This window comes from Amblyomma mixtum, chromosome 2 (assembly GCF_055824585.1).
Source record: "Amblyomma mixtum isolate Tamu chromosome 2, ASM5582458v1, whole genome shotgun sequence".
NCBI lineage: Eukaryota > Metazoa > Arthropoda > Arachnida > Ixodida > Ixodidae > Amblyomma > Amblyomma mixtum.
The window spans coordinates 271462942-271488361 of NC_143013.1; the positions used below are offsets into that span (position 1 = coordinate 271462942).

Here is a 25420-nt window from a genome sequence, read left to right on the forward strand (position 1 = left end):
ACCCAGGCAGCCAGATATGCACGTCTTCAACTTTTTCATGGTCAATGCCAATTTACCTAACGTATGCCGGAGGCCTATGTTCCAATGTCGCGTTTCAGCAGCAATGTTCGCCAACGCCAACGCGTATTGCTCTGATGAAGTGTTTCTGCCACAACGTTCTCCACTCCAACGCATGAAGCGCCACAACCACAAGCCACAACCGCCACATAGATCAAAGCGCGAATATTAGTTCGATAGGAGTATTAGCTGAAGAAGACGACGATGCCGCTAGATGTGTTTCATTTTAACACGAGGCGTGATCGGTAGCCTACAGTGCTCAATGGCCAGCGAAGCTCATCTGCTGGCGCGGCGGCGGGTTCGAATCCCAGTCGCGCGAATATTTATTTGATTTATGTAGGGTTTGCCCAACTCCCGCACAAGTTTATCTTGTTTGGTTTGGTTTATGCGGTTTAACGTCCCAAAGCGACTAAGGCTATGAGAGACGCCGTAGTGGAGGGCTCCGGAAATTTCGACCACCTGGGGTTCTTCAACATGCACTGACATCGCACAGTACACGGGCCTCTAGAATTTCTCCTCCAAAGAAATTCAACAGCCGCGACCGGGATCGAACCCGCGTCTTTCGGGTCAGCAGCCAAGCACCATAACCACTGAGCCACCGCGGCGGGGTGCTTCCATCTTGTATCCTCGTCGGTAATGGCTTGTCGAAAATTAAAATCTGTGAGAACTAATCGGGCACGGTTTGGTTCGGCGTTGTCACACAGGGGTAATGCGCACACTTCCAGCAACGAATGGCTGGCTCACGGTCGTCGACTGAGAAGGGGAATTTCGTGGCGGAAGTCGCGCGTTCTGCTCACGGCCGCGTTTAAACGGCGCCAAGGAAAGTGGCCTCCACGAAACGCGCATGCTTCATGACTGGAACAAACGTCTGCGTCTTCTTCTGCCTGGACGCACGCTTTGAACGTTTGAGTACGTTTTCATCGAATCGTGCTCATCGTGTCATACTGCTCGCAGCTGTTCCAGCAAACGGTCTCGAGACACAGGCAACAATCATTAGAAAAACAGACAATGTGATGATGACTATTTTTGACGCAAAGGCAGGTTAGCCCAGAGTGTCATGGTCCGCATATTTCGATTAGCACGAGGTGCGGTTAAACCCCTCATTTTCTCATGAACTTGACTCCAGAGCATTTGACTAGGCAAACCTTATACCCGTTGGAAAAGCGGTGGAGTTAACTGTCCTCTAGCCCACTTCCTTTTATAAAAAGGTAGTGCGCTAGACGATAGCTTACTCTATCTTTACTCCCATATAAGCGTATTCTTGTTTAGAGTGTACCCTGAGGCACTGGAAATCGAACCCAGCACCTTTCGCGTACGGGGCGGATGCTGAAATCACTATAGCCACCGCTGCGCTCGCAAGATAATCAACGCAAAAGTGCTTTTTGGGGTGGGGGGTGGGGGGCTAAGTTCGGCACAACCAATTGCGGCTGTACATCAAGATCCTCAATTTGCGCGCGCTGATCAAATGCGCTCACAGTTTCGCACGTCCCTTTTTTTTTCGTATTTTCCCCCCTTTCGTTTGTCCTGCAGTACGATGACATTGACAAGGATGCGAAGCTTTATCCTGCTTAGTCCTTATTTAGCCTCACTGTTTCTGCGACTAGAATCACATGTGCACGTGCTTGCTCTACTGATTCGTTCTCGTGGAGATGCGTTCTCCTCCCCTTGAGTAATATACAGAACTTTACTGCGTTCTTCAGAGGAAAAGAAAGAAAAACAAAAGCAATCGAGAGTGTTCCCTTCGTGTGGCGCGGTAGTTCGCGCGTTATTCGCAAGTGTGCAAATAAAAGCGCTCAGAGTAGGCGATTACGGAGGGTAGGTCGCGCCGCCTATACTGAAAAGCCAAACGGACGTTGTTGATCTGTGCACCTCCGCTTAGCGAAACCGGTCTCGTAGTTAAAAATTGCGAGAACACTTTGGCAACTAAAGTGTTGAGAGGCGAAAGCCGAGGACACTATGCCGTGACGACTTCCGTTGGATGTGACGTCACACCGTTCCCGTGGCTATATCGATACCCAAATTATAATTTTTTCGGGGATCCTAAGTGCTAATTACGCCTAATTACAACATTTTCCATCTAACTGACACAAATCCGACGTTTATCCGACCATTTTGCGACAATTTTAACTAAGCCTTGACGACTTCCGGTGGATGTGACGGCACGCCATTCGCGTGGCTATATAGACGTCCGCGTTATTTCGACGCAATTTCGACATTTTTGCTTATAATTAACTAAAAAACTAATCTTCAGACATCAAACTTGTCTTCTAGGTTCATTTTTTCCTCCTCTATCTGAAGCAACCATTGGTTTTCTTCTATCTTTTTTAGTTCCCGAGCTAAACGCGTGTGACACGCTTTGTTAACGGACGACTATGAGCCATTAAAGGCTTTCGCCTTAAATGTCTGAGGTGACTACAACGGAAAACGGATTCCTTTGCACGGCTTCGTTAATATACGGAGAAAGTTCGGCGATTATGCAGTGTATAGCGGCAATGTCGCAAAAATATGGACGCACGCCGGAGTTTAAACAGCGGATGAGTTTGCACTACATGCAGCAGAGTTCATCGACACGCGTAGTATATGGGACGACAAGGATGTCAGTGCTGCCGATTACCATTTCCGGCGCAGTCTCCCCACGCCTCGCGGGTTTGACTGACGTAGCGCATCTGACACGGCGCTTGTCAATGCGAGAGACTCCGCACTCGACAGCAGTCGGGAGCTTATCTCACTCGCTGCTAGAACCTCTACAGAAGAGCCGCGCCCTCGAGCAGGCCGACCACTTGCCGCCTCGCTTAGAGCGCGAAATGCCTTGCTGGAAAAGAAACTAAGGCGTATATAGAAATAAGCTCAAGCGGTGGTTTATGTGACGCGGCTTTCAGCGTCAATGGTATAAGATGTGTGAGCGAAAGATAGTGATAAAAATGTGCTCCAGAGTTCGTTTCATACTTGAACCATTAATGTGACCAGTTGTGGTCACGTGATTGTGCTATGTGACGACGACATATGCGGACGACGACAACGAGATCTCGGGGGATGGCCCGGCAATTGCAGCTAGCGCAGTAAAGGAAGAATTACATACCCTTTTGTTTGCCCTTTTGAACCTGATTGCATTTTTTTGCCGCTTCGGTTTAGTTCTGCGTAGCATGGTTAAAAAATCTGCGACGTTGGCTGGCACGTGAAACGTGCTTTATGTTCGGAATTGCAGAAGATCGAACAAGCATATCACGCTATGATAGATGTATACGACTAAAACGCAGCAGAAGCGGCATTCATACGGACTTGAAAGTATCAGGTTGAGCTCGTCTGTCGGGTAAAGACTCGGTTGTCGGCTTCATGTAAACACAAGAGGGTTGATAAATGCGCGTGCACTCACCGTCTTCCTTCTAAATGAATGTACAAGTGTGTATTCCATTAACTTAGTTCGAATCATTTTCTGCCCTGTCATGCCTGTCTGTGTGCTCCTCTGAAATAAGTAGCGCTCTCCTCGAGCAACCTTCCGCGACCAATCATTAATTTAACTGCCACCTGCCGTGGTGGGCAGTTTGCTCACAATCCGGTGGTTAGGTTGTGATGGCGCCACAAGGTCACGCTACCTAGAATGCCGTGACAAGTCCAAGTGAATGCCCGTTTTTCGACCATGGCGGATTGCACGAGGCCGAGCAGAAAACCCCAAGTTCGCTATCCCGGCCGATTTTTCGTTTATAATGCCGACAACGTCGATGCCGGATTTTCTGCAGAACGGGGGCCTCAAAACCACCGCGTTAGAAACATGGCCTTCCATTTTTGTTAATGACATGCACATCGGCCGCATGCTTCTGTGATACACTGACATGTTTGAAGTTGGCGGAGAACGCGACAAACACATCCCATTTGATTGCCCAAGCCGTACTGGTATGAGTGTCGTTTCAAGCATATTTTCTTGTATCTACTTGCTCGCTTTCTTGCTCTCTTCATCCGCAGGTAGATTATCTTTTGTCTATATGTATTCCTGGGCAACTTAAGAGTAGCGTCCCTTGATCCGCGCTTTCAAGAGGACATGTACAGGCTTGCTTCCTGGTTTATCTCTTTTGCTGCGCCACTACTGCGCATCGTGTTTTGCTGTTTATCGCACTAATAACCAATTACTGGGTATTTTTTCAGTACCAATTGCGCTTACCACATCAGGAGTGCCGCTGGAAGACGGGCTTCGGTATATGTCTCCTTAAGTACCAATAAATCACTTCACGCTTCCTTAATAAGTTCCAACGAGCAATCGGGTCATTAAACTACTCCTCTTTCATTGTCATTGCTGCTGTTTTTTTGCCGCTGTCTGTCACAGGAAGACAAAAAAGCTGCTCAACGACGTCTCCAAGAGATACAAAAATGTCCCAAGTCAAGCTCGCAGGCCAGTCGCAATCTTCGGGCATCGGCGTGCACTTTGCTCGATTCCGCCTCTCTCGCTGTTTCTCTTTCTTCTCCACCCCTTCTCCTCTCAATCCGTAATTGTTCCGCGTCTTCGCTCATCTCGCTCGGCCCACTTTCGCCTCGGTGCCACGGCGCGGAGCGCTGCTGCAGCTCCGCACTACCTCGCCAAGATCGCTCGCTAATCGAGGTGGGGAGACGCAGTTGTTCCGCTCTACTTTATTTTATTATTATTTTTTTCCACCGCTGCCAGCCTCACTTGGAGATTGTCCGGGATCCATTTACGTTGCGCGGCGGCCGCCAGGATCCTTAATGGCGAAAGGTTTCCGAAGCGCGAGGAGCGGTAAACAAGCTAAGAAAGAGAGAAATCCCTCGGACGACGCCCCGCAGGCGCGCCCTCTCGCGTGTGTGTGGCGCGACTGCTGCAGCAGGCGGGGGTCCGTCCTCTTCTGGCTTTCTCCTGTAACTGGCTTCTTTCCAAAACTGCCCCCCCCCCCCCCTTCCTTTACCCTATACCTCCTCCCTCACACCAACGCACCCCCTTGTCCCTATCTATCGTTCGAGCTAATTATGCAGGACGACGCGCATCCAGCGAAGCGTGGAGGTTCGATGGGACGAAGAACCCAGAGTGTGGGTCGCGACTCAGGCGAGATGACAGGCAAGAGAAGCTGGCTCCATTGACGCGCTGCGATCCCCGCTTTATTCAGAAGAAGAGAACGAGGCGCGAATTTGTAAACACTAGTCGGTCCGTCTCCTCCCCGAGGCGACGGTTAATTTCTGGGAAAGCTCGCTTCAGTGGCCGCGGAAGGACATGCCCCTCTGAAAGCCTCACCCGAACGCATTGAATGTAGCCTCGAGGATAAATGTTTGCATTGGAGGCCAGGCCCTTCAGAAATATTCTCAAAGTTTTGGTATAACAGCTTGTGTTTCGTTCAAGATCTTTAGTGTCACGAGAAGACATATGCCGCACCACTGATGTTGTCTCTGTGCAGCAATATGTAGTTTCTACTTCAGTTTTAGTGCAACCATGGTATAGTAATTTCCCGGTGTTAAGTTTATTCTGTTTATTTATTTATTTATTTTTTTTGGAGTATAGCTTTATGACGATGGACGTTACCTGGGGTACACACATCGACATGGCCATCGAAGTTGTATTATTTTTTAAATGCGAATATCACCGCGTTCACCATCTTCTCGAAAAGAATGTTGGCCTGAGCGCAACACAGTCAGAAAGCAGAAAGAGAGAGAGAGGGAAAGGAGAAAAAAAAAGGAAAATGGAAGGATCATTGCATCCATTCCATTCGCGATTCGCGAACCGCTCCGATTCCCTTGGCGGCCCGCAACGAGCCAGTGCGTCCACCCACACGCGACGGCCATCGCAACTCGACCAGTCAGCTCACGCGTACCCGCCGACGACGGAACTGCGCGCCTCCGGTTCCCGACGCCTGGCGCAACGCGCACAGCGCAGCGGCCAAATGGCTCGCCGCCTCCGCCGCAGTCCACCGTCCCGATCTCGCTACGTTGGCTACGCGTGTGCAGAGGCAATCGAGTCGCTTCCTGCACGCTCACACACACGCACGCACACTCCTCACGCTGATGAGGCGTGGATACGACGTTCTCCCCAATCAGCCAAATGCAGCCAGCCATTCGTCGCCTCTCATCGCCGCCGAACCGCGCCGCCGTAGTACTTTCAGTGCATGCAAAGCGCACGCTACACACGACACACTCGGTGAACACTCGGTGAATGTCTCGCATTTCGGCGAGTGTGTTCGCGGCTCACGCGTCGTATGCGCTGTCGCGAGCGCCGCTTTTCGCCTAGCGGCAGTTTCCGTTCGCGATGAAGTTGCAGCGCGGCGCGGAGTACTGCGCACGATCGCTGGAAGTGATGCGGCCAGGAAACCAAATGCTCTCGACTGAGGAAGCCTCTGTCTCGTCTCTCCAATAATCAGCGTTACTCGCGGTTCGCTATTACTGGAGTCGTCCCGTTTCCTGTGCACGATCGAGCATGTCCCCGAGACGCTTTGTTACGCAGATAACGTCCCAAGATGTTTCTCCCTGTTTTGGTTTCGCAGACCGAGACAGTCCGCGAAGCGTTTCCTTAGCAGAGTTCGTTGATGAGGGAGAGCTCCCGTCGTTACCGAAGCAGCCATCATCCCTCGCAAAGATATTACTTTGCCAGACTTCGTTTTCGTCTTTGCTTCGCTGCCTTCAGTCATACGAGTTCCTCGTTTGCGATGGTTGAGCGGCTTCTCCTTCGCTTGTTAGATAGTGCGCCGGACGAGGTGGAACGCGGGATCTCGCCCTGCCCCTTCCCCGGCTCTCCAGAAATGACCGCATCAATTACGCACACACAGTTCGCATGGAGGCGGGAGAACCTTGTGGAATGGTTAGCAGGAACAATGCATCGTATAATCAGGTACGCACACACACACCGGCAAATTCGAGAGTAAAAAAAAAATGAGAAAACGAAAGAATAGAGGAAGAAAAGGAGAGAGAATTGGGGATCGAAAGTGAAAATATTGTTTGAGCAGTGTGGAATTTTTTTTACTTTCTCTTATTCTACGCGTGTGGTTTCATAACAACGGGAGTGTACCGTGACCAGATACGATAACTAATTACAGCTGCTGCTGCTTGTTCCAGTTTCAGTTATGTAACGCTGCGTTGCAGATTACAGTGATCGAATGATATGTTACTGGTATCTGGCGAGTTTCCGACATATGAGAGAGAAAATTCTTCATGTTTCAAGTTTGTTTCTGAGCGGGCAGTGGCCAGCACACATACGTCTATGCGCGCTGACATCATGAACTGCACTTCTTTCGACTTTATCCTTTCCGTTTCTGCATGAGCTTTTATGGAAAAATAGAAAATGAGCCGCCGCGGCGGTCGCATTTCGATAGAGACAAAATTCTAGAGACCCGTGTACTGTTCGATGTCAGTGTACGTTAAAGTACCCCAGATGGTCGAAATTATCCGGACCCCTCTACTACGGCGTCCCTCATAGGAGTCTCTTTGGGACGTTAAACCCCATAAACTGGAAAATAGAAAACAAACGCAACACTAATTAGTTTAATGAAGCGCATCGTTGAACAGCAGCCAGCTTCTCTGCTTGCTTAGTCGGTGCCATGCTTGCCATTTTATAAAGCCGTAATTATTACTAATTAAAGGGCTATTTTCCAGGTATACGTTGTTCTGCCAACCAGCTTGCGCAGTAAAAGGCATCGAAACAACGCGTAACACTAATGAGTTAATGGTTACAAGGAGCATATCGCTTGCGACGAGGAAGGCATTGTTTATCCTGCTCGCATGACCTCAATAAGCTGTGACTTCCAGCGCGTGGAAGTATTACAACGTGTGAAAGCCTTTCCAAACAAGTTTTCATTCCTTCTTCGATATATATATATATATATATATATATATATATATATATATATATATATATATATATATATATATATATATATATTAACTTCAGTCGAGCTGTATCATTTCTTTACCATGTTTCACGTGGCAGCAGAATGAAAAACGTCTGTCAAGGAATAGCTTTCTTTCCTGAAAGCATTTCTAAGGCCCAAGACCTGCTCCCCTCCCTCTAGCCGCGGCTTATGCAAACGTTTTCGTCGGGCCAACGAGCTAACTTTTTTATGCGTTTTTTTTATTTCATCGTGGGTGTATCCACATTACGCCGCTGACATTTCGCCGTATCGATATTAAAAAAATCGACTTCTTGAAGTTTTTTCCTTCCCCCGCCCGCTTCGGCTGCCGGGAACGGTCAACTGAAAGCTGAATTGTGCGATTACAGAAAATGGGTACGAAAAAAAAAAAAGCGCGGATGCAAACCAACGACATCAAAACACACTAGGCGTTGACTGACGGCAATATTGCTCGTCTTTCCGCCGACAGCTTATACACTGTCGCGAGATTTGCAGCGGCAGAAGAGTACCGTTCTACAATGTTAGTTTTGTTTTTAACCGGATGTTCGTGCTTTCAAAGGCGTTGAATAACTGAACTAACGAAACATTTTAATACGGAGTGAAATATAACAACAATAAATTATGTACTTGCGACTGTGACTATATCCTTAGTAAAGACTCAATATCATTTCTATTTTTTTTTACCATCCTGTGAAATTTACCGCAACATCGGACTCTGAGAGTACGTGCTACTGAAAGAGCTGATTACTACTGCTATAAAAATAAAGTGTTCAAAATAACGGAGAAAACAGATAAGTGGACGATACAAACGTCTCTGCTGACGACCTTCCTTTTGTCCGTTTTTTTTTCTTTACTTCGTGCTGTTTTTTTTTTTTTTTATAGCGAGTCGGACGCCTTACATTATATCAGGAACAGTGAAGCAGGTGGAGGAGGAGAAGGAAAGAGGAGGAAAGAGAAGGAGGTTAACCGGAGGAATAAACCGGTTAGCTACCCTGCAAGGGGGGGGGGGGGGGGGGCGGGATGAGGGGATATAAAGGTGAAGGTTTGGTTTGGTTTATGGGGTTTAACGTCCCAAAGCAACTAAGGCTATGATATACGCCGTAGTGGAGGGCTCCGGAAATTTCGACCACCTAGGGTTCTTTAACGTGCACTGACATCGCACAGTACACGGGCCTCTGGAATTTATCAGTCTCTCAGTCAGTCTCTCTCTAGAATAAAAGTAATGCGCAGTAGAAGTTTTCACACGGAAATTGTCTGTAGGCACGCTTGGAGCCGGCCAGGCAAAAGGTCATCCGCATAAAGCCTTATCACTATTAAGAATACAACACTTACTATTACTAGTACAACACGGATGTGTGGAAGCGAGTACGACTAGTAGAAAGCAAGCGCCAACACACTCGACAGCGTCTTCTCCGCAAGACATCTTCTGCATAGCGGCGAAGCCAACCTGTCGCGAAAGCCGGCTAGTGACGCACGTAGAGTGTTCATCCCGCTTAGGCGGCATCGCAAGATGTGGGCTGCTGCGGCTCGACCGGTCGGTCCCGACGAAAGACGTCGCTTACTGGCGATGCTAGATCAGCTAGAAAAACGGGCGAAAGCCTCGGCCCAATTTATTAGGCAACGATAGACTCTCGCACGATCGCTGCCTAATATGCCAATACAGCAAGGGAAGTCAACGTGTCCAGCTTTCTTTCCTAAACCCTTTTTCTTTCCTCTCCGAGTCTCTTCTTTCTCTCGGCTTCCGGGGTATCAAGGGAGATCATTGCTTCTGCCCTTCTGCGCCGGGTTTCGCCAGCGTTCTTTGTTTACCGAAGGAGACTGCGGGCCGACGTAGTCGACCTCAGCTGCCGAGAATCCGGGGGTTTCTCTGCAGCCCCCTTCCTTCGTAATGAATGATGCTGGGACCCCGGCTTGCGCCCTGACGCGCTTAGCGCCGGGCGCCTGCGCGACCATCACAAAACAACAGCGTGCAACGCACGGATGACGCTGAGGGACGCAGGCGCAAGACCCAAGGCCGAAGAAGGGCGAGGAGGAAGCAGCGGCCAGCGCGGCAGACGTCTTTCGCTCGGCTTGGCCGATTCGTCCACACCGGTGGATTCGCGCGCTGGCTCGGCATCCCGCCGGTGCGGACCACCACCACACGACCGGCCGGCCGACCGCCCTCTCTCTCACTCTCCGTGGTGGTGCGCGGCGGTGGTTGCTGTGGTGGTAGTGGTGGTGGTGCGGAAGGAAGGAAGCAAGGGGGCTTTCCCTCAGTGCTTCGCGCGCCGCTCGCGTCGGCTTCTCCGCACGCCTCGGGGCCATCACTCAAGGGAGACGCCTTTCTCCCGGCTGGCGCGCTAGTAAGCTAGGCGCCACAATCCCTCCTCCTTCTCACCCTCCTCCGGCTGCTTCTTCGGTCGTTCTTCTCAATTCTCCCCTAGCGGCCCGGTGGGTTCTTCTTCCGCTGTTGCTGCAGCAGTCGCTTCTGCAGCAGCGAGAAGCGGGTGGCCCAGAACAGACGAGGTCTCCCTGTCTGCGCGCAATCCCTCCTGACAAATGCCCGAGACACGCACCCCTGAAACCTCCCTCCTCTTCCTCTGGTACAAACTCTTCCCCATCTCCGCTTCGCAGCGAGAAGGCGGTGGCGGACAGGTGATGCCGCCGAGACCGCTTGAAATCCTTCAAGAGCGGGAAGCCGACACGACGACACCCCAGGCGACGCTACCGAGCAGAGCTGCCGCTGGACTCGAGAATGATGCGCGCGCCAGCGCCCGACTTTTTGGTGTATTCGACTCCGCGTTCTGTTCTCTCCATTCCAGCCATCATCTGTATCTTTTCGTCTAGCTTTTTATCTCACTCCTCGAAGCGTAACGTGTCCCACATCCGACATTCGCCGCCTTGAAAGCAGACTTGGTTGTCGGAACCCCCCCCCCCCCCCCTCAGTCTTTCTTTTTTTCTTTCGGTGTATAACACTAAGGTTGAAGCCTCGACAGCTTTGTTCGGCCCCCGTGCGAATGCGGGCTGCGCTTCGAAGGCAGGCGTTTCTGCGGCAACACCCGGAAGAGCTGTCTTCTTTGTACATCCCAAACACGGACATGCTTTTAATCTTTCGGAGCTGACTCCTCGAAGCCCCTGGTTTCTAGCTTCTCGCACCACATTCCACTGGAACAACTTCACCCTCCTCCAACCCCCTTTCTGTGAAGGTATTCCCGGCATGTTTTCTCTCCACGGACTCTGCTTGCGGTGAGCAGTAATGTACGTGTCACAGTTCCTTTTCCCATACCTTTTGGTGACCTCTCCGTCTCAAATTTTTTTCTTGCTTTACTCTTCGTGGGGTGGATTTTGTTCGACACATCGTCCTGCCCGAGACGCCCCTGCCTCCGTCCCCGCTTTATTTACGCCTCCCGGAGGCTGCGGCGCATGTTAAACGCGGACGGCAAGATTTTCTTCACCCTCAATGTTCGCGGCTGTCTCTCTCGTCATTCTGCACTCGTCACACAGCGGATTGCTTATGTTTCCAGTAGACCGTGTTTCAGGCTCACACATCTCATTAAAGGGAAACTGCATAGGTTTTAGAAATCAACGAGCTTAAGAGAGTCGAATCTGTGAAACTTGCAGGTAAAGCATGCGAAGTCTTTTTGGGCTAGCAGTTGAAATAGTGAAGTAATCGCCGATTAAAATCCGGACGCCCTTCAAGCTTCTCCGCAGCGCACAACACCAAGTGGAGGGGCACATGATGACGTCATCGAAGGTATCGGTACATTTCCAACGCACAAACGCCTGCTTTGAAGGAAAAAACCAACGTCACCGAAGGCGAACCCTGCCGAGAGTTGTTTGGCAGCGTCTAAAGCGTCAAGGCAGGGTGTGGCGGACGACAGCGGTAATTTGAAATCATACCTTCCATGACGTCACTCTAAGTTTCCGTGCACACCTCCGGTGCATTGAGGAGAAGCGCAAAATTCAATCGTCGATTACGTCACTACTTTAAATGCTGGTGCAAAAACACTTGGCATGCTTTACCTACAGCCTACATAGATTTGAATCCTTGAATATCGAGAAATTCTCAAAAAGTGCTGCAGCTGCCCTTTAATAACAACGCCTGGCTTGCAGAGAAACACATATGAAATAAAGCAAATCGCTGTTGGTAACGTAGCAATCAAAGCGAAATAAAGCAAAAACAAAAGGCTTCGTGTAACATTGCAGGACACACGCTGCAATGATCAACTAGGCGACAACACTCGTTAACGTGATCTCCAGCAGATGAAGCTATAGGATTTGTGCGCGTTTCGTCCCGCATCAACTAAGAAGGTCTCAAACGCTGTCGAAGTCCAAATTTCAAACTTCTGCCATTGCAGTAAAGCGCTGCCAAAACAATACAAACAATACAATACACCTCCCTCGAGGCCAGATTTTACGAAGATGCGGCGGTGTTGTTGGTTGGCAGTGTGCTATACACTCTAAACACGAATACCCCTAAATGGGAGTAAACAGAGGGTAAACTCATCTTCTAGCGCACTCTATAAGGGGAGAGTTTACTCCCTTTTTACTCCTTTCTGTTTAGAGTGTATCAGCACGTGATCACGTGGTGTAGCGCGCGCGTTTGCTGACGAACATAAAGGAGCTGTTATTTGGGAAGCGCGCATGCGCAGAACTGCCACTCACCTCCACGTGAGGTCGGTCTTGTCCCACTTGGCGCCCTGCAGAGCGTAGCGCCGAACGCGCTCGGCGTGCCCGATGACGTCAGGGACGCCGCACCGCGGCCTCTTCATCATGGCCATCGTGTCCGAGTCGAGCACCCCCGTGGGGCGCAGGCCCGCGAACCTCTGCATGCGCCTGAGCGCCGACCGGAAGCCCTCCTCGGTGCGCAGGTTGTCCGAGGGAAGCACCGCGTTTCGACTCCTGTCACCCATGTAGCCGAACCGCTCCAGGTAGCCCTGCGCAGGAAAGTAGACGAGGGGGGGGGGGGGGGGGGGTGAAAAAGTGAGATTAACGGGCGAGCTCGGCCATCGCGGTGGAACCGACCACTCTAGCTTCAACTTTATTTCTTGGCATTTGTTTTTCAGCGAGTACTTCTTTCTTTTTATTTGAATGCACGTGAAAGAAAGTATGCCAGTCCTCGGGTGGAGACGGCTGTAATTCTTGGCCGCATCGCAACAACAAGGAGCCCAAAAAAGTGACACGGGACCACAACAGAAACAAGTGTGCCGCGTGTTCCTCGAAATAAATGTTAACGGGAACTGATTCTCTTTCGCGGTTACGAAAGCTGAACTCGATGCGACCGCGAGCATAGCTCGGCGTAGCGCTTTCGCTGGAACAAAGTTGTTCAGTGTATCGAAGCTTGAGGTGGAGCATGGAAATGGCACATATCGCTTACGGCTTAGCTTTGCTGGAAGTTCCATGCAGCTCCGTAGCATTTTAAATATAGAATGCCAATAGCTACTTACTGCAGCTGTATGTATGTATGTATGTATGTATGTATGTATGTATGTATGTATGTATGTATGTATGTATGTATGTATGTATGTATGTATGTATGTATGTATGTATGTATGTATGTATGTATGTATGTATGTATGTATGTATGTATGTATGTATGTATGTATGTATGTATGTATGGATGTATGTATAGTTATTACGCATACATATACTGTTCCAAAAGTGATGTTATACCGGATGTAGGCTTTTGGCGTAAAGAGAAGCCATAGTACCAGCGTTTCCAGTCGTCAAGAAACAGACGAAAAATGCTAACTAGTAAAGTGATTAACTAAATTCTAATAGTTAACCTTCTAACTATAACCAATTGGCACCTGATAAAATTAGAGATTTGTAGATAGCCGATAGTTACAGACATACCAGTTTTCAGAATTTCGAAAACGCGATTCCAGTCGCCGCAGTGGCTCGATTAATTTTGGCCACATCGTGCCAAAATACAAGCGCTTTCGAAGAGCATGCCGGCAAAGCAACCCCTCCAGTGCACGCAGCTAGCCGAAACAGGCAAATTTTGTCAATCCCCAGCGCCGAGAGTAATCGCGTTTCGAAATTCTAAAAACTGCCATGGCTATTGCTAGCGACCAACTAAAGATCTATAACTGCCTATCAGTAATAGTTAAAAAGCTAACTATTAGAATTTTAGTAACCGCTTTACTAGTTAGCATCATTCCCCTGTTTTTTGACGTCCGCCAGCATTGGTATTACTATGCCACAAAAAGCTTCTCTTTAATTCAGCAACCCTATTTAAAAAAAAGTTTGACCTTCTAAAAAAAATACCTGGCATACATGCAATGACACGCAAACGAGAATCCAAGCTAGCCTCGTTCACCACGGGTGCCTTGTTCACAGGCATTAGCATCCGAAGCATACCATGGACCGAATCACCACAAAGCAAAGAAAGTACACAAAATCCTCATTACCTTCCTTTCAAAGTCGTATGGCTCGAGACCCGTCTATAAGGTTACAGCGAACACGCAGGTCGCAGGTATATCGACAGAATCTTTCTCGCAGCGCCATTACAACGCCACTTCGGTGCATGGGCAAACCAAAGCGGAGCTCCAGAGCTCGACAGCGGCATCGTCAGTGAGGTCAACGTGCCAACGCGACAACGCCCGCTAATAAGAGAGGCTTCGGCAAGCAGACACCATCCGTCACAATTACGCAGTCCGATAATTGTGACGGATAGAGGAATCCGCGACAGGTCGGTCGTTAGACACAGAGCCCTGCTTTATTTATTAACACGCCCATGCACACAGCAGGCGTCGGCTGCTGACATCAGAGGAAATTCCTCAAACGGGATTGGTCGCGTCATAAAATGCAGGGACCAGTAATGCGCATCAGGAATTCTTATCATACACCCTAAACAATAGTCAAACGGAGCACCCTCCCCCCGTTTAAAAAAATCAAAACCTAGACCCGCTGCGGTGGCTCAATGGTCATGGCGTTCGGCTGCTGACCCGAAAGGCGCGGGTTCACGCGGTGGTCGAATTTCGAAGGGGGCGAAATTCTAGAGCAGCAAGGCGGAAATTTGGGCGAGTTGGTAAGTATTCATGATCACAGCGCAACAAGAACGGGAACAAGAACGTCTTTCGTCTTTCCCGTTCTTGTTGCGCTGTGAACAAAATCATGAAATTCTAGAAGCCCGTGTACCGTGCGATGTCAGTGCACGTCAAAGAACCCCCAGTGGTCGAAATTTCCGGAGCGCTTCACTGCGGCGTCCCTCATAGCCTGAGTCGCTTTTTGACGTTAAACCCACATAAACCAATAATAAAAAAAAAAACAAGAGTGCGAGGCCTATTATAAGGCTTATTTTAGGTGACTGCACAGCCGGAAGGAAAGCGTGAAATCGTGTGAGCCGTGTTTTATTTGGTGCAAGACAGGAGTACCTGAGACTAGGCTAATTTTGCGTCACTAAGCAAACGCGACAGCTAACGCGTTCTTACGGATAACATTGGAGATCGGCTGACAGAGCTGCTTGCCAACAAGTCCAGCTGAACAATATACGCAGCAAGTCTGCTGTGTAGAGGATAAATCGGTCAACGTTGCGTAATGTGCGGGCAGAGCTTGACAGCTCTATCTATTTGCCGCCAAACGCACCTGACGTAACAAAGCAAACCATTTAATTAAACCTCGAACTACATGTATGTCGTTTAATTACCACCTCATGCGTTTTCCTCGTAGTTCGTTCCGAATCTAGGCTTCCGCGGTTCATTCTCCATGTCTTCCTGTGTTTCCTTCTGTGCCTGTGCAGAACCCTCTCACGCTGTCTAGAACGTGCTGTGCAAATGCCATCGAAAGATTGCAAACACGAGAACAAAGAGAATAAGCAATCCCGCATCATGAACGCAGGGAACAAGATTACTAACGATTCTTTCTTGCGCGCGTTTTTAATGCCCTTATCTCCGCGCTTCTGTTCTCGCTTCTCTGTCTTGAGAAGGGACCACTGGCAATCACTCCGGACGCAGAAAACAAATATTTGCGCGAACCAGCGCCCCGGCCGCGTTTGGTGGTGTGAGAGGTCTTCGACGCAAGAGCGGGCATCTCTGACGCGATCTGACATGGCTGCTGCAGCGCACGTGGAGACGCCCTCGTCACCCGCCTGCTGGGCCGAGGAGACAGAGATAGTCCTCGCCACTGGCGGACAACCTCGCGTCGCCAACAGCATAGCCAACAACGGGCTAGCGGCTCTGATTGGATTACGGCTCGACGCGCAGACGACACCGCAACCGGAAGCCGAGACGGTTCGCTTCTGATTGCGGCTGCTGGCATGGGAACTGCAGGCAGAGTCCCAGGACGCCTCTTGGGGCTTTTTTTTTTTTGTCATGCTCTGTTTGCCGTTCCGTTTTGGGTATCCCTTTCTGTTTTTTCACTATTTTTGGCTTCCTACAGCGCACGATATAGCGCCACATCGTTCCGCGTCGCGAGATAAAGTTCTTCCTTTGACGCCCCCGCTCTAGCGAGGCGGCGAATGCAAGCCACGCCGACCAAAATGAAGGAGAACAAGCCGCGGGCTATATACACAGAGATTCGTGGGACGAAACAAGAACCGCGACTGCAGGAAGAGCTGGCGCTTGTCAGATATTTGGCGCCTAACTCGCGCTACAATACGAGAGGACATGACTCGCGTAACTGTCACCTTTATACCACGATGAGTGTGCAGAGCCCTTTTCCGAAACCGTGCATGGTGTGTGTGTCTGTGCAAGACATATGCTGCATGAGGAAGACATGCGCTCCATGTGTTGCATGTAATCTAAGACCACTCCCAGACCACTCCAAGCAATTCATAGTATTATGACATGATCACCCTTCATTCGCACCATCAATCTCCCGGCCGACCTCTCCACCTTTCCTTTCATTTGATAACTCTCTCTCTCTCTCTCTCTACAGTTCACTAGCAAAAAAAAAAATAATAATAATTCTGAATTGTAGAGGTTCCGGTTGAACACTACGTCCTTCTTTATTAATCAGATGAAGTCTGGAAGCGGGAGAAAATATTCTTGTTTTTAGTCATTCTTGTAAAAAATGTATATATAAGTACGCGCATAATACACTCTTTGACCTGCCATCTGTCATACTGAGCGGGCTTTCTTAAAAAGAATGTGAAAAATTTCGCAGCAGCGTTCTATATTTTTGACGCTTTTTTTTTTCTTGCTTTGGCGTCTCTCAACCACAGTTCAAATGAGTGATCCAGGACAGCAATTTTTTCGTAACATTGACTTGTAAAGCTTTATGCAGCTAGCGGCATTTTTTCCCGCCCACAATAAGAGTAAAAAGAAGTTTCCGCATTTTGAATGAGAGAAGCAGTTAATCTTGTTGCTACCTCTGTGCAAGAAATTATGAATTTAAACGATCTAAACAAATTCAAACGACACTGACAGCTCTCCGTTACTGTTAACATCAAACATTCTGAAGAACACTTGCAGAGAGTACGAATACGAATACCGGAATACAGGAAGTATTCTCATCCTGAAAGAGATTGCTAGATAACTGAGCCATGGAAAACTACCTACGTACGTCTGTTTCACCTTCCGTGGTTCCGGCCTTGAGCCAACACTTATATTAAAGAGAACTTTTGTTGTACATTTGAAAGTTGTGATGTAAAACACTGGACTCACAGTGGTACAAAAAAAAAAAAAAAACTAAACAAGCTAAGCTGACTGAAATCGTACTTCTTTGCAGAAAGCCACGAAGAAATATTATAAAAAGGCACACCTTAAATTAGACACTTTTTCGCTATTCTGATTAACAGTTTTTGTGCTTACGCTGCCATGGACGACATTTTACATTTCTGTTTCAGCAGTGATGCTTTGAAAAAGAAAAGTTTTTTTTATTTCTTCTTTGCCGCTATCATGTCAAGACTGCGACGCAAACCTGCAAACGATGCAGCTGTGCTGCTCAAGTTAACGAATACTGCTAGTTAATGAATACTAAAGTTAATGAATACTGCTTAAAGTTAACGAATAATTTCACGACGCTTTTCGCAAAAACAAATCTGGAACACCTTTCAACGTAGATTTTCGCATGCAACTTTTATTGTAACCTTGCCGCTACACTTTGAATGACTTTGATGTTTTACGTCGTAATATTTGCGGAGTCACTGCATGTTACACAGTTCGTTCAACCAACCTAAGTAAGCTGTAAAAGATCTAGTTTAGGCACACGGCCTAGGGAAAGAGTAGGGTGTGCAAAGAAAGGCGATTAGAAGGAAAAGCGAATTATGTTTGCCCACTGTAAATCTGGCAAATCATCTCTCACCCGCTGTTCACAGCAAACATGAAAATAGGAACCCGTGGGCGCGGTTTCTTAGCTGGGCTTCCTTAACTGTACACGAGTAGAGAAACAGAGCAAACCTGCGCAGTGATGTGCTGCACTTGCGTCAACTAATAACGAAGACAGACGAGCACAAAGGTTATAATTACCATCATCTTGCCCTTCATGGACGCCTGCGACTCTTGCTGGGATGACGCAACGAGGCACAAAAGTACAATCAAGGCGAATGACACCGCACGCCAGGCCATAACTGATCTCCAGGGAGTAAAGCGTCTCATCGGGATGAAGTATGCAACAATGTTCACCACTTGGAAAGAGGCCAACCAGGAGAGGTATCTTCGAAGTTGTCACACCACCGCGACTCGACCTTCAATGACCGAGGAACAGCGACGACACTGAACGGCTTTTGTCTGAACGACGAACGTCCGCTTCTGTTAAGAGCTCCGGAAAAGGCGTACGCGAAGGGTGCGGCAGCTACTGTGCGTGCGTGCAAAGACGGAAGGTCGTCATGAGCTTTGCATCACCACAGTCCGACCACCACCTCGCCCATTCTCCGAAACCCGAGTGTGAGGAGCATGTGGATGAGTGGCCCGGCCAGGCCAGGGAGAGAAGGATCCCAGCATCGAACCACATGTTGACGCACGTGTCAGGACGGAGGGCGACCCGCGACGTAAGCGACGAGCCGCATGGCCGACATGTGCGTCCGTTATTAACGCGGCCACGCTTTGAATCACCGGCGTGGATGAGCGAGTAGTGCCGTAAGAGGCAGCTAGGAAACCGGAAGAAATAACGGCGCGTTGCTGATTGCTGCAGCAGTGTTTTTCCGCGTTTCAACACGATCTCGATGGATTCTCCCCATTTGAACTATAGGGACAAGCTTACTTCAACGATAAAAGAACACTACATGCAGGCGCTTAAAACAAGTCCTTCAGGCATGTAGGTTTTTATGTTCGCTATTATTTGAGCTGATCCCTATGGTATTCGTGTGCGGATATAATACCCCTTCTATGCAACAAGGCAAGACGACAAAGAAACCTAGCGAAGCAAAAAGTCTCTTCTTACCTGTTTTTGACAGCCTTAATACGATAACATTAAAAGCCATATCAGGACAAAAATGTGCCGTCGGTCATAAAATTCGCCCATTAGCTAGAGGGAAGTGATGTCAACAGACCGGAGCACTCCCATTGGCTGAAGTGAAGTCACCAATCCGGAGCATTTCCATTAGCTGGAGGAAAGTGATGTCACCAGACCGGAGCAGTCCCATTGGCTGAACGGAAATGAAGTCACCTGACCGGAGCATTCCCATTGACTGAACGAAAATGACGTCACCAGACCGGAGCATTCCCACTGGCTGAAGAAAAGGGAAGTGACCAGACCGGAGTATTCCCATCGGCTGAAGGGAAGTGAAGTCACTAGACCAGAGCATTCTTGAGGAAATGACCTCGCCATACCGGAAGTGACGTTACTTAAGGTAAAGGCATAACAACAGCTGGCATAATGCTACCGCATCGCCAACACATAATGGAACTATGCGTTCCTATGACTTTTTGCGCACTTGTTTACTTAATAAGCGGTACAACACTGCAACACAATCCGCCAGGTGAACCTTCAGAATAAGAAAGTCGCGAAGCTAGCAGCCAATAGAGAGTTTTAGCTGAGCGTTTTTACGGCCAGCGGAGCGGAGCGGACGAGCGCGGACGCCACTGCGCATGCGCACATCGCTGGGCCGGCCAGCGTTTTTACGGAGCGAAGTTTACGCCCGCTGGGAAGCCCTCTCCAGCGGAGCGATGGGCAGCGCGCGAGCGTGCGTAAGAGCGCGCGGGCGTGTATGGGTATTCAAGATGGCAGCCGTCAACAGAAGCACCGGCGCTGCTGCGTTGTCGACGGCGACCACAGCTCAGGCCCGTTTACAAGCTAAGAAAGCGCGGAGATGTTTCACAACTGAGGAAGACTTGTGTCTTTTGCGGGAGGTGGCAGCGACCAGGCCGTTTGGAGATGACCATAAGTGGATCGAAGTTGTGCGCATCGTGAACCACGCGGTGGGCCGCGAACTTACTCTGCGTGGAGCAAAAGACCGCGTGGATTTACTAATCGGATACTGGCGACAGCAGGACGCCAAGAACCTGAAAAAGTGAGTTTTATTTCTGCACAACTAAATGCCGGGCACACTGATAGGCAGTCGTTAATTAACGTGCATGCTGTTTTCACATTATTCAGGTCTGGTACTGAAGAGCAATACGCGGAGAAAGAGCAGATACTCCAAGACCTCTCCGACTATGTTCGGACAATCAATTATGAGCCGAGGATAGCCCCAAGAAGTGGGGGCATTATGAACAGAAAACGGCCCGCAACAGCTGAGTGTTCAGTTTCCGTGTCCCTAACGGGTCCACGGGAAGGTGCGACTTTGGTGCAGGAAACGACTGGCTGCAGCAGTAATCCTAGCGTGGCTGCCGACCGAAGTTGCGAAATTGAATCAACGCATGGTAAGTCTTACCATGTGTGTGTCTAACCTTGCATGTTCTAGGTTTTGATTTTCTCTGCTGAAATATAAAAACGCTTATGAGTGGTAATTGTTGCGGGTATTCTATGCACTGTAAATACGTTCGATTCGTCAGAGCAGTCGAGTGCCTGAGCTTTTCATACTGAAAGTCTTTAGGGCTCACTTCACTCATCATTACTGTGGATGTCCTTACTGTTTTTTTGCTTTGGCTGCGAGCCTCCAAAAATAACCCGCGCAAAAATTGGCAAATCAAACTGCGTTGATTTTTTCAGTTTGCGTGCTGTCTAGAATGGCTCGTAAATAAAACAGCACAAACAGAAAAAGGCAATTGACGCGAAATGAGAGAAAGCTTATGCAGTCTTTCAAAACCGAGTCGATCATCGTCAGTGCCGCGCGGCCGGCCTCGGATGAATGATAAAAAAAAATACATTTCTCGATGAAGCAGCAGCAGGAATGAAAAGCCGTACTCACATGTTATAAAGCGTGAAACACGATTGCGGGCTGCCGTACTGTGGTTGTGGAAAGTGGCTTCGCTTACTTTATAACAAAGCAAGCCCACCGCCTAAGAAAAGGCGCTGCGCATCGTTTCGGGTTTCGGTTACCGCATGATTTGTATGGTGACTCCTAAGGACTTAAGCCCGATAAGTAATTTAGTTCCGTGGGTTCCTTTAGAGGGAACTTAGCATGCTTAATAACTGAAAGTAAACCACAGCGTCAGGAGTTCGCAGAGCGAAGGGCGACGATTGGCAACCATAATAACGCTGATTTTAATGTGGGCTCAACTAATTATGCAAATACTGAGGTTTGTAAGAATTAACAGACGATATACATTACTTATCTGTGCGAATGAAAAGCGGCTCCTAGGAAGGCTGCTACATTTTTGTGTCTACCTTTCTTTACACGTTAGAACCACAATCCCCGGCTGCTCAGCTGCTCCTCAATATGTACGAGCCGGATCCTCCAGAGACCTCGGCTGCTGCAGCTGCTGGTGGTGGTGGCGACCGCTATGAGCAACATGTGCAGGGACAAGTGCATAACCAGCACTCTGCAAATGTTAGTCCAGAGCAGCAACACATCCCCGCCGGGCGAACGCAGCCCCAGCCCACAAATGGAACGGACCAAGGAGGAGAGCGCCAGCCTGCAGCTAGGCGACAAGCTCTTTCCGTCGCCACTAGAGGTAGTATTTGAAGGCATATTTTAACAGTGCAAACACTAAGGATTCACTGAGTTGAAACGCCGTTGTATGATAGTTTGATATGCGGTTGTACTAGAACTTGACAAGTGTACATCACCTTGGCAGGTGACAGCAGAATTATTGATTGGTCGCAATGCACCACTGTACCAGGAGTTGTATGATGACTCCTATGCAGCGCTTCATTAATGTGTAATATAACATACAATTATTATATAAATATTAAGGATGTAAATAATTATATCGGCTAAATAGGGTGCTAAATGACTATCAAGGCTAATTATTTATTGCCAGGGCAGCTACGACCTAGCATGTCTTACGATGGTATCGTAGGATATATGTAATCATAATTAAGCACCGCCTGTGAATTTTTCATTCAGTGCGCTATCACCACAAAAATCTTTGTACCGCTCAAATTGAACATATTCACTACCTTTTTAGAAGTCACATTGCTCTAACATACCGCCGATCGCCGAACGCGCGTTTGTCTTTTTCCTGCCCATTGTGGTCTTGACATGCAGGGTGGATGAAAAAAACAAAGAACACTCGTCATTGTCTTTCACACGGTCAAGAAACTTCTCTTTCCGCCTGTACATTGCAATATGGCGTGTATAGGACCCCAAAAACTTACCGAAAGAAAAGATGCCTTCATTAATATTCTGCCAATTAGTACACAGGCTACACTGCAAGAGGAACTCTGTTAGACAACAAAAATGGCACACAAGCAGAAACACAGGGGTCATAAACTGTTTACTGTCCTCGCAACAGTCCTTTTTATTTTTTATACAACGTGTATTGCGGTACCCGTTCTGTATACAAAGTCCCGCTTAGCCGCAAATACGTCTGATAGAAACATGTATTTGTGACTATTTTGCTGCAGTGGAGAAGCTCAACTGAATTTAAGGTTGATAAAAAACTGCTTGTCTGTTTTTGCAGGAACCCGGGGGTTACAGAGCATCGGGCTTCAGCTGATCACTATGCGAGAAAGAAACGACTATGAGCTACGCATAAAAGCGCAAGAAATTGAAAAACAAAAAATTGAAAATGAAGCACGGCGGCTCGCTCTAGAGGAGCGCAGGTTGGACTTGGAGGAGAGAAAGCATGAGCTTGAAGTGAGACGTTATAATAGAGAACACGAGAATCTGCTTGAGAACGTACAGAGGATGTTCAACGAACAGACTCAAGCAATCTTTGATTTCTTCAGCGCAAACCGCGCATGACATGAATACCCAGAAAACTGTCCTGGCAAAGTGTTGTACATCTTGTGCTTGAATAAAACGCATTTCAGAAAGATGTGTGAATGGCAAAACTACCGAGGAGTAAGGTAAGTTTCTAGATCTGGTGGATCAAGGCCGAAGTAATGCGATACCTGGGCACCATACAAACATGTATGACAGTTTGCCAAAAGCGCACTAGCTTTATAGATACGCGGCACGTTCTGGCGGTACAGCTTTTGATTTTTCTTAAAGTCAACAAAGGCGAACAGTCCTGCAATTTTTCCAAATCCCCACTCCACGGCTTGTCTTACGCTGCTCATAGCTTTGTTGAACGCGCGCTGCTCCGGGGTGAGGGACACACCACCATATGGCTTCAGCAAAAGAGGTCGCAGTGGGTAGGCGGGGTCACCATAAATGCAGAAGTTGCGCCCTTGAACGAGCCTTTCTAGCTTCGAATATACGTTGCTGATCCCGAAGTTACCTAAAAGCAGAAGTGAATTATAAATGATCAGTACCCGTTTTGAAGCAGCTGGTATGGGAGGAGAAAACAATGTGCAACATCGCATTATTGCACTTAACACTATTCCTTGGTTTCAACTGTTCGTTATTACTCACCAGCGTCATGCTTGCTGCCCGGGTATGATCCATCCAACTGGCAAATGATTCCATTGGGGCACATTATGGATTGGTATTTCAAGGCATGAAACCGCTTGTGCCCACTAAAGTAAAGTTTCTGATTTCTTGATGGCCGGCATATTGCCCTTGCTGTACCATCGATGAAACCCCAGCAGTTTGTCAGCGGGGCACCTTTGGCGTGGACGGCCTGAAAATTTTAAGTGAAATTTTAAGTGTAAATTTGTAATTGCAAATGACAAACTTGACATTGATTCTGCTGTAATTGCGACTTACCTGCGAGAATTTCTCCAGAGTGTCGAGATTGAGCCAAGAATGGTTATTTACATCGTTAAGCAAGTGAAAAAACCGCTCTTCGATGTGGCGTAGAACTTCGTTCGTCAGTGACGATATCGTTGAACTGTGTCGCCCAAAAAGATCTTCAAGATCACACAGCCGGTTGGGATATGCTAGCCGTCGTAGGGTAATGCAGAGAGCTTCATCTGCGGGAACCACAACCCTTTGCGCAGTTACGACCTTTTCGGGTATGTGCAAGGCCCTCTGAAGTCTGCCTATATGCTCCTTCTCGAAACGAAAATACGTCCTAAAGACGCCATCGTCCATAGCATCAATGTTCAAAAGTCCGTGCACTGAAAGTGGCTCTCGTCGTGTCTCGCCAAATACCTCCAGGCACAACACATCTCCAATCTCGGTCCAGGTCAGTTGCGACAGCAGCAGCGGGTCCTGTAGTATGCTCTTCGGCATGATGCTAACAGCAGTAGCAGCCGCCAATTCGCGAATGCGCGCGAAAACAGCTATCTTGTTTTGTTTCGGCTTGATTTGACTAGCTCTGGCGAACATAATCTCTTTAACAGACTGCGCTTTTGTACATCTAAAACGCAACACTTACCAAATAATTAACTAAAAACACAGAACCTACCTTTACTAAACAGTTTCAGCGCATTATTAGCAGGCTTAATTGATATTCTTTTCACACTAACTCGATTTGCGACCGATAGGTGGAGCAGCAGAGCAAGCGACTCTACTCCGCTCGAGAAGACGGGCGATCCGCCCGACTAAAACTCTTTTCTCGCGCGCCTCTCCGCTGGCGTATGCGCTCGCCCGCTCCGCCCCGCTGGCCGTAAAAACGCTCAGCTAAAACTATCTAATATCGGGCACGTTTAAAAGAGAGAGGGCACTTGCCACAATCGGCAGATATATTACGTCGTCATTGAGAAGTAAAGCAGTTCTGCACCTTTCACAGGTCCTTCTTCAACTCCTATTCACTCAACGACGAATAGGAGTGGACCCCTGAAACTTCTGTGCTGCATCTTTGCCGCACATGCGCCCGCAATGCTTGGTGCGTCCCTCGCCCCACATATACCCTTCGTAGTGGCGCAATTCTGCCCTGGCGGGGTGGTCCTCGCGACGCGAACTTGTCGCTGGCGATCGAAGGGGCTCCGACACTTGCCTCCCGCGGGGGATACTGAGCGGAACGGCTGGAAGGAGCCCCCGCCGATGCATGCACGCCACGCCAAGGCGAGCACGCTGAATTAGACGGCGATCGATCCGACCGCGCTGCCTCGCGAAGGAAGAAGAAAGGACGTCGCCGATAATAGGCCCGCCTTTGAATTTCGCCTTTGCAGCCAATGACTCGCATTATGTGCGATCTTCTCGAGAAAGCAGGCGCCTTCGGCAAAAACCCCCCTCCCCCAGGGCGTCGCGTTCGCGTGGAAAGCCACGTCCCTATACTCTCGAGTGTCGACAT

The 25420-nt window shown here is 48.7% G+C and overlaps 2 protein-coding genes and 1 long non-coding RNA gene across 4 annotated transcripts in view; 2 read left to right on the forward strand and 1 right to left on the reverse strand.

The window, feature by feature from the left end:
- LOC149364008 (matrix metalloproteinase-2-like) overlaps positions 1–25420 on the reverse strand; it is a 228862-nt gene that overhangs the window by 73903 nt on the left and 129539 nt on the right. Inside the window, exons 1-2 of one of the 2 annotated variants that reach the window (XM_089574005.1) lie at positions 18281–18546; positions 12534–12805 (exon numbers count right to left, since the gene is read on the reverse strand). In XM_089574005.1, the coding sequence (XP_089430131.1) occupies positions 12534–12805; positions 18281–18409 (401 nt within the window). In that variant the 5' untranslated portion in view covers positions 18410–18546. Of the gene's footprint in view, positions 1–12533; positions 12806–18280; positions 18547–25420 lie in introns of those variants that run through there. The other variant, XM_089574004.1, reaches the window with a different exon arrangement.
- Positions 1–25420, forward strand: part of LOC149364009 (uncharacterized) — a 152164-nt gene that overhangs the window by 42048 nt on the left and 84696 nt on the right. The window lies entirely within an intron of this gene.
- Positions 20396–23805, forward strand: LOC149364010 (uncharacterized). Its single transcript, XM_089573997.1, has 3 exons — positions 20396–20614; positions 21539–21808; positions 22760–23805. The coding sequence occupies exons 1-3, from the start codon at positions 20612–20614 to the stop codon at positions 22793–22795; spliced, it is 309 nt and encodes a 102-aa protein (XP_089430123.1). The 5' UTR covers positions 20396–20611; the 3' UTR covers positions 22796–23805.

Excerpts from the sequence above, each read along its gene's own strand:
- LOC149364010 (XM_089573997.1), top strand. Across the intron at positions 21,809-22,759 it reads TCTTTCCGTCGCCACTAGAG|GAACCCGGGGGTTACAGAGC; the intron begins GTAGTATTTGAA and ends CTGTTTTTGCAG.